This window comes from Corvus hawaiiensis, chromosome 31 (genome assembly GCF_020740725.1).
Source record: "Corvus hawaiiensis isolate bCorHaw1 chromosome 31, bCorHaw1.pri.cur, whole genome shotgun sequence".
Classification (NCBI taxonomy): Eukaryota; Metazoa; Chordata; class Aves; order Passeriformes; family Corvidae; genus Corvus; species Corvus hawaiiensis.
In genome coordinates, this window is record NC_063243.1 from 1,205,408 (window position 1) to 1,214,634 (window position 9,227).

General features: G+C 53.0%; 1 protein-coding gene across 1 annotated transcript in view; it reads left to right on the forward strand.

The window, feature by feature from the left end:
• The window catches only part of LOC125318715 (zinc finger protein 91-like), a 99,426-nt gene extending 91,465 nt beyond the window's left edge, over positions 1 to 7,961 (forward strand). The window contains 3 exon segments of the mRNA XM_048289652.1: positions 2,903 to 2,910; positions 7,267 to 7,814; positions 7,817 to 7,961. Of these exon segments, the coding sequence (XP_048145609.1) occupies positions 2,903 to 2,910; positions 7,267 to 7,814; positions 7,817 to 7,890 (630 nt within the window). The 3' untranslated portion in view covers positions 7,891 to 7,961.
• The last annotated feature ends 1,266 nt before the right edge of the window (positions 7,962 to 9,227 follow it).

Below are 9,227 nucleotides of genomic sequence, written 5' to 3' on the forward strand. Positions count from 1 at the left end.
TTCCCTGGCCTGAGGGAGAAAAGGTGTTTAGGGATGGCTCTGCAAGGGCAGCAGAAGGGAAAAGAGTGGCAAGACACGCTGCTCTGAAGGAAAGGGAATGAGACAAAGCGCAGCTCAGCGCCCGCATGCTCAGCTCAAAGGGCCGAGCTGAGGGTGCTTGGAAGAGCCTGGCACTGAAATGCCCTGAGCAGGAAGGCTTCAATATCTTCTGCTAACAGCATGGCAGCTCACAGCGGGGCAGAAGCATTTCCAACTGCTTCAGCAATCCCTGCATCAGTTCTTAAGGCATGTTTGGCACAAACAATTCCAAGATATGGGATTGTGGAAGCAACAGACACAGACAGGGGAACTCATTTTACAGGAAAGATCCTTCAGGCCGTTCTGGCTGCTTTAGGAACACAGTGGCACCTCCAATCGCCCCAGCACCCCCAGAGTTCAGGTCGGGTGGAAAGAATGAATGGGGAAATAAAGAAACACCTTCTGAAGCTGCTGAGAGAAACCAAGATGCCACGGCTACGGCTGCTGCCATTGGCTTTGGCAAGAAGAAGAGCCAGACCCAGGGCAGATATTCAATTATCTCCCCTGGAATCCATGTCTGCAATTCCTTACCCTGGTGTGATAAATGAGTGAATGATAAATGTTGTCTTTCACATATATGATTCAAACATTTAGAAGTGATGATGGATTGTGTAGAAATAGTGTTAAGGTAAAATGTAGTTAAGTAGAAACGAGATTAAGGTAAATTGTAACTTCAAAATAGTTGTAATATGTTAAGAAATGTATTAATAAACACAGGGTAATAAATGTCTTTTGAGCTGAGAAACTACAGAGCCAGGAACCAAGACATCTTAGAGAAACAAAGAAGATAAACCGCAAGCATCCCAGGAAGATTGTTACCTCATCAGAACTCACACCGCCCAAGGGAACTGGCAGCTGCCAGTGAGGCTGGAGACTGCGGAGGCACCGGAGAGAGGGGGCCTGTCTGCAGTTCTGAAGCGATCCAGAGGACTGAGGCGGTGTCCTGCTGGGGCAAGGGGCAGAAACCGGAGAGGGGGAAAGGGGAGTGAAGTGTAAATTCCTTTCTGGGTTAATGAATATGTAACAGTTCAGGAGAGTACTTCAGTCCACAGTAAAATGAATGGAGGGCGCCTCTGGCAATATTGCCAAGCGCCCCAGAGCTGTGATTTGCCTTTGTTCTACTAATAAATGTTCAATATTACATTGCTAAAAATTTAGCTTTTGTATTCCTTTTCTTCAGCCTTAATCCTCTAACACTAAAAAGGTTGTTGGAGAGTTTTTGTTCTTCCCACAGTTTTGATAAGATTACAACATTAGAAGGCTTTTTCTTAATAATCTTACTTTGATATTGTCAGTTGGGTCTGGGCCAGGGTGTGAGAGTCAATTTTTAGTCTTAGGACAAAAAGAAGCAAAAATCTTTATTGCTTTGGGGTGTTTTTTGTGTATGTGTGCGTGGCTGTTAGTGATGGCAGAATTTTGGAATGGGTTTTTCAATGTTCACCTGTAGGCTACATTTTGCAAAACTGGAAGAGCTTTAAAGGAGACCCTTTAACTCTTAAACAGTTAAAAAAAACATTAAAAAAAAAAAAGAAAGCTGCTTGTTGGGGGCCACTTGTGAGTCACCTGATGGCTGCCCTGGAGGAGAAGCTTCCTTCCAGGCAGCCAGCAGAGGAGCTTTAGAAATGCAAATTAACTCTGCTGCGGGAAGTGTGCACAATGTCCCAGGCTCTCCTTGCCTGCCACAGGAATTGGGCTGATTCCCTCTGCCCCTCACCCCAAGCTCTGCCTCCCTGCACTGACGGAATTTGCATCGCTAAAGGCAGAGCCCACACTGAGCATCTCTGACTCTGCAACAGAAATCCCTGAAGCTGCAAAGGAAAACAGCAAACGGAGAATGTTGGGAGAACTTCACTCACAAAAGCGGGGGGGAATCATCCCTCTCCCCACTCCAACATCTGCTGGCACTCTCTGCGTTATACAGGGTGGGTTTGACCACTGGGCTGCTTTTGCTGACACAAGGTCAGCGAAATCACTTGGGAATCCAAGGATGTGATGATTTAACCAGAGAAAAGCGGTCAATTGATGCATCCCTGGCATTTTTGGGAGCGCCCAAAAATGGGGAAAAGATGAACGGCCACCAGAACAAATCCTACAACACCATGGAGCAGCCCCTGGGAACCCAAACAAATTCATACCAGGTGCCAGAGAACCCACTGATCATTTCAATGCATCATTAGATTACAAGCTGTCCTCCAAATCATAACCAAGCACACAGCTCCAGCTCCTGACCTTCTCACCCACCAATCCACTCCCATGAGCAACGCCACATTTCACCCTGGGATGGCATCAGATTCTCTTCCAGCAGAAGGACCAGGAAGTTGTGGAAAATTAAATGACTCAAAGTGCTCTTGGCAAAGAGATGACAAAGGAAAAGTGGTGAAACAGAGAACAAACAAAATAAGAAAGCAGCTCATGTACCACTCCAAATATGGAAAGGATGGGAATAGGACACGTTTTCGTGGTTCCCTGGCAGACCATGGGTTAAACCAATGCTGTTTCTCCTCTTAGGTGCTGCAGCAACTCTCATCTTTTTACCATGCACCACACCTTGCTCAGTGCAGCTCATTCAGCAGGGGATCAAGGGCATGCAGGTGGCAGCCAGGCCTCCTGACCCAGAAACGGCTGCAAAAAGACACAGAATGAGGTCACTGAGAATAATCCCAAAACCAAAGAAGGCTCAGGAAGTACAGATTAAGGCATTTTTAAAGTTTGCAAAGAGAAGTACTCAGAAGAGAAGAAGAGGAGGATTAAAAGGAAAAAAATGAACGTGTCTTTACAAACAGATGCTGTGAATCCCATTGGAGATAGGGCCAGGGACTTGGAGATAAGGAAGTAATGGGAGAAACCACATATTTCAGAAAATGTTACTAATTGACACGAACTGCTGCTCAGCCAAGCTCCTGCTAAATTCCTGAACTTCCAGAAGAACAAAGACTTCACAGAGCCATGAATATCGGATATTATACAAAGTGGGGGTGCACATTAAGGGGCACATGCATCCCCCCGAGCCGCCATTCAGCTGAGAAGAGAAACAAAGCTCTCCGCTGCTCCCGGCCCGATGGAGCATCAGTGCCTCGCTTTGTTTTCCCCCAAAAGGGAAAACCGCCCCAAACCCCTTTGGCTGAGTGCACGGGGGGAGAGATTTGTGGCAGAAAACTCCCAAAGTCGTTTTTGCCCAGTTTGGGAAGAACAACCCAAACCAAGCGGAGCTGGGACCCCCCAGCAGCGCCTCTCTGCCGCCCCAGCTGAAGCCCTCGCTGGCTGCTCCAGGCTGGATGGGCAGACTGGGAGCACTGGGAAGGGGCCCCGGCTCGGGCCGCAGCCCCCGGGGCAGCCCCACGGCAGCTCCAAGGCTCCACCAGCCGGGATGGAACGTGGGAGGGGGAGCAGGGCAAGGCCCGGGGCTGTCGGTGCCCAGGGGACACAAGGGACAGCGGGGGCACTTCACAAGCATTTCATGCAAAAGATAAAATCATATGGAAGACAAAAGCAACAGCACCAGTGAGTCACGATTATGAAGTTAAACTTTAGCTGGGAGTTAGAAGCAATTTGTACTGATTGAACCAAAAGACAAGTCAACGAAGAGTTAGAAATTTAGCCAAGAAGTTCAGTGCTATTCGCCATTATGCACCTGTCTGCAACTTTGCTTATAGTAAATGAACTGCCATAAGGACAAAAGAAGCAGATAGAATTATAGCCAGCACTTAGATTGCATGATCAAATACAGGCAGGAGGTATGGACCGTCTCCAGAAGGCTTCCCGAGGCTTGCCCACAATAGAAGGTAGAAAGTTCATGGTGACGAAGAGATCCCTGACTTCATCTTTCAAGACCACTGACTCAAATCAAGACCACCGACCCAAATCAAGAAAAGAATTGCGCACGCGCAAAGGACTAATAACCGCATTTTAATAGGAAGCGGGGAATGGGAGGTGCTGGAGATATGTATAGGATTAATATCTAACACTTTGTGAAATCAATAGAGGGCAAATAACCGGGTAAGTGGCTGGCACGTCCCTAGGAGGCGACTCCCGTGCCGCCCGCCGGGGTAATCAACACACCACTTTCTAACTTTAATTAGTTAGAGAGTTTCTGTCCGTGAATACCGGCTTTTTAATCATTCACTGGAAACGTCGAGCAGACGGAGATCTAGGAAGCAAAGGCAACCCTGAGTCGCTTCCAGCGTGCCCTCAGCCCCGCCAGAGCCTCAGCACCCCCACAGCCTCCCCAGTCGCTCCAAAGCCTTCTCAGCCTTTGCAGCCCTTCCATCAGCCGCTCCCTCTCGCGGCGCTCCGCGACCTCCCCTGCGCAGGGAGCAGCGGCGCAGGAAGCGGAGCAGCCGCGCCTCTGGGGCTCGGCGCGGGGCAGCGCTCAGGCACAGAGCCCGCAGCGCAGAGACACTCCCTGCACGGCGCCCGTTCGGCTCCGCGCCCAGAGCTTCGATGCCGGGCAGGCGGCTCGCTCGGGCTCCCTGGAGCCGGCACTGGGGCACGGCCCGGCCCCCACAGCGCCGGGAGGGGCTGGGAGGACAGGGACGGCATTTGGGGGTCCTGGGGTTCACTGGGAGACCCTCACTGGGAACCCCCTTCCCGCTGTCCCACCTCCCCTCATCCGCCCTCTCCCGCCCCTTTCCCACCGTCCCCCGAACCCCAGCTCCCCCCAGCTCGGTTTGGGGGGGACCCACCCCTTTCCCACCGTGTCCCGTCCCCGCCCCGCTCACCCGAGAGCTCCTCGCCAGCAGCCGGGGGGACGGAGGAGGAGGAGGAGGAGGAGCGGGAGGAAGAGGAGGGGCAGAGGAGGAGCGGGAGCAGGAAGGGGAGCAGCGAGAGGAGGCGCCGCGTGCGTCCAGCGCTCTCTGGATCTGCAGCCCCTTCGCGCCGGGAGCATCGCTGCCCCCGCATGCCGCAGGTGACCGGGAAGGGGGACCTCGCTCCGGATATCGTGGGCGGTCCTGGGAGGGTTTCTTTTGAAGGGGGGAGGGATATTTGGAGTTCAGCCGAAGTACCTTGGTGCTCCCTGATTCTTTTCTTCGGGACGGGGCGGGTGGAGCGATGTTTGGATCTTGCAGGACTCCAAAGCTGACCCGAAATGCCCTTTGGGTGGATACTGCGGGGTCCCCGGGAGGTGTTTTTTGGGGATGTCGCGGTGGCGGCTGCCGGCAGAGCCCCGGCGGTGGGTGGCGGGTGCGGGGTCCCGGGAGCCACGTGGCGATCGCCCGGTACCGGCGGGGGAGGAGGGGAGGAGCCTTGAGAGGGGGGAGAGAGAAAAGCGGGGAGCCCCGGGATTCCCGGACCCTGAAATGGGGGCCTGGAGAGGGGGGACCCCGGCAGCCGGGAGTGGGGTGAGCTTGGAGAAGGGGCAGCCCCGAGAAGGGATGAGCCTGGAGAGGGGGAACCCCTGGGACACCAAAGAGGGGACCCCAGAGAGGGGGGACCCCCGGCACCCCGAAGCAGAGAGCCAGGGGAGGAGGGACCCCTGGGACCCCAAAACCCTCGGCATCCCTTAGTGCAGCCCCAGAGAAGGGGGACTCCCTGAACTCCAGAGTGGGGAGACCAAAGAGGGGGCACCCCTGGGATTCCCTGGAAGTCTGGAGCGGGCAGAGACCCTGCAGAGGAGGGACCTTCAATATATGCAGGGCCCGCAGCATCCAGGACAAGGGGGACCCCCAGAACCCCATAGTGGAGAGACCAGAGAGGGGGAACCTCAGTGAGGGATATTTTCCTCTGAGTCTTGATGTTTTGGAGGTTTTCATGGACACAAGTGTTATAAACATATAATATAATATTGGCTTCTTGCAAAGTATAAAAGTAGATATTATATAATGTTAGAAATGCTTTTTTGCTGTGTAGATGTAGTTTTCTCTCTTTTTAGCAAGAATGTTAGCAAGTGTGAGCAAGTAAGAGAACCTCCAAGCGAACACAGGATGAGGCCCAAGGAGCTGCTAAGCAACACTTTGTCCAGAGAACAAAAGGGCCCAAAGGCTGCTCTGCCAGGAGAGTCCGAGAGCCGCTATCACCGCTCTGGCCGGGGGGCAAAGAGGCCCAAAGCTGCAATCAGCCCTGACTGTCTGGAGAATTAAGAGATCCACCCTACCATCGACTCTTACCTAGCGGGCCCAACCCCAAGAATCAAAAGAAATAAAACCGCAAGGCAGAAGACTACGCATGCTCTAAAAAGGCGGAACCAAGGAGTGGCCATGCAGAACAGCTCTGAGAAAAGTTTTAATATTAATAGAGAACGGAAAATAAAAATGATATAAAAGGGACTCACCTCGAGCATCAGGTGTGCTCTTGGCAGAGCACCAAGGCACCCGGCCGTTATCCCTTTGCTTTATTTTATGTGTCTCTTATTGTCTTTATATTAAACTCTTTAAATTCTCACACAAGGTATCTGGTGACTTCTAGAGATGGACTTGGGTGGGAGAAACCCCCAAGCCAATGCACTCACCCCTTGGTTTTCCCCTCAAAACAGGACTTCTCATTCCCAAGCCTTGGCCGAATGGAGGAGGAGGAGGAGGCAGTGAGGAAGAGGAAGATGCCCCGGGAGCCCCAGGCAGGTGAGGAGGAAGTCAGTGCCCCTTTCCCTTCTCTCCTGCTCCATCTCCCAGCCCAGCATCGCCCCTGGCTGCAGGACAACCCCGCTGCCGACGCCGTCCTGCCGGGGATGGACTGGGGTGATCTCCTTCCCCTTCCCTGTGGCACGGAGGCAAATCCCATCCTCTCCTTGTCTTTCTTCTCTTTGTTCCTTTTCCTTCCTTGCTTCCTTCCTTGCTTCCTTCCTTCCCCTCTTTCTACTTGTTCCTTCTACTTCTTGTTTCTTTTTCTTCTTTTTCCTTCCTTTTCCTTGTTCCTTCATCTTCATTCTCCCTTTTTTCTTCTTGTCCCTTCCTCTCCTTCTTCCTTCTCTACCCTTCTTCCTCTCCTTGTTCTTTCCTTCCTCCTTCCTTGTTCCTTCCTCTTCTTGTCCCTTCCTCTCCTTGTGCTTGCTCCCCCAGGCACTGAGCTGCAGATGGAGACCAGGGAGGACAAATCCCTGTGGCAGAACCTCATGGAAGAGGCTGCTTTGAGTGGCTCAATGGCGCAGGAATCACACGGAGAGGAAAAGCCAGAGGGATCCCCCACAAGGAGGGGCTCCAAAGCCAGCCCAGGGTGCTCTGAGGAGAAGCGGCCCCCCCTCTGCTTCATCCAGAGGCCCAACCTGGTGGTCCATGAGCAGCTGCACACTGGGGAGAAGCCCTACAAGTGCTTGGAATGTGGGAAGAGCTTCAGCCACACTTCCCACCTCTTCATCCACCACCAGATACACACAGGGGGATGGCCCTACAAGTGCTTGGAATGTGGGAAGAGCTTCAGCCACAGCTCCAGCCTGATCTGCCACTATAGGATCCACACTGGGGAACGGCCCTACAAGTGCTCGGAATGTGGGAAGAGCTTCAGCCACAGCTCCAGCCTGACCTGCCACCAGAGGATCCACACTGGGGAACGGCCCTACAAGTGCTTGCAGTGTGGGAAGAGCTTCTGCCAGAGCTCCAGCCTCACCTGCCACCAGGAGATGCACGCCAGGGGAGGGCCCTTTGAGTGTCCTGAGTGTGGGAAGATGTTTCAGTGGATCTCCTATCTCATTGTACATCAGCAAACACACACAGGGGAGAGGCCCTTCCGCTGCACAGACTGCGGGAAGAGCTTCAAGTGGAGCTCCCAACTCACCAGCCACCAGCGCATCCACACCAGGGAGAGGCCTTAGAGTGTCCCGAGTGCGGGAAGAGCTTCTCCTGGAGCTCGTCCTTGAGGAAACACCAGCAGAGGCACCAGTAAGGGAATCCCTGCGAGTGCCCCGAGTGTGGGAAGAGCTTCGGGCACTGCTCCAACTCCATCTTAAAACTCGAGGTGCTACTGACTGAAAAGCTCTTCCAGAACCCTGTACTTCAGACACTTAGGAATCCTCTTCTCTTATTAAATGCCGTAAAATATTACCGTGTCCTGCAGCCGTAGGGAGGAGGAGAGAAGAGCCAGCAGGCATAAATATGCAGCAAGATTGATTGATTGAATTATTTTACAAACTCTGTTATAGCCTTTTTTCTTCATAGTCTAATTGAATAAAGGATCAGCCACCCCTTGGTGTGATTGGCTAAAATCCTAAAACATCCATTGTCAAGATATTTTTCTACTGTACTATAGACAAGGCTTCTCAAGGTTGCCTGTGTTTCATTGTTTATAGAACTCTGCTGCTATCTTCTGTGCGAGAGAAAAGTCTCTCACGGACTTAGAAAATAGCAAGAAAATTCTTGCTAGCAGCATTTTTGTATCCACATTCTCTTTTCCATTCTTTGTCTTTTTCCTGGCCTATTTACTGACCTTTATTCTTGTACAAATTGTCTGTCCCAATAAGTCCTTCTTTGCTGAACTGATGATTTCTTCTTCAATGCAAATCTGCAAAGCAGAAGGAAAGCAGCCCCTTGGAATGGCCTCAGAGTGGAGCAGCACTCACTGGCACAGCCTCTTCTCCTGCCCACCTCCCCTCATCTCGGCAAGAGACCGACAAGGCAGGGCCAGCCTTGTCAGAGCTGGGCAAGGACAAGAGAGAGCAGATGCCAACAGGGGCTTTGAGCTGCACCAAGGGACGTTTGGGTTGGGCATTAGGAAGAACTTTTGCCCAGAAAAGGGCATTAGATATTGGAATGGGCTGGCCAGGTGGGGGTGGAGCCACCATTGGGGAGGTGCTCAAGGAAAGCCTGGGTGTGGCACTCAGGGCTCTCCTGGTTGCTGTGGTGGGGATGGGGCACAGGTTGGACTCCGATGATCTCCCAGGGCTCTTCCAAGCCAATGCATTTGGTGATTCTGTGACATCACAGGCTCTGGGGACAGCGTGGTGGCTGTCAGCTGTCCCCAGCCCGTCGCCGTGCCCAGAGCCCAGGCTGCACTCGGCGCGGAGCCACGGCCAGAGCCAGCGTGGAGGTGGCGGCTCATCCCACAGAGCACCATGGCCAGCCAGGGCTTCTCCTGGCTGCTGCAGTTCTGTGTGCTGCTGATGCTGGCCCATCCTCTCGACCCTTCCAGCCATCCTGAGTGGGACATGGGCACCTCGGCTCTGCTTCGCGAGGAGCTGGGGCGGCAGGACTCTGTGGGGCCTGGGATGACCCCCTTGGTGGACG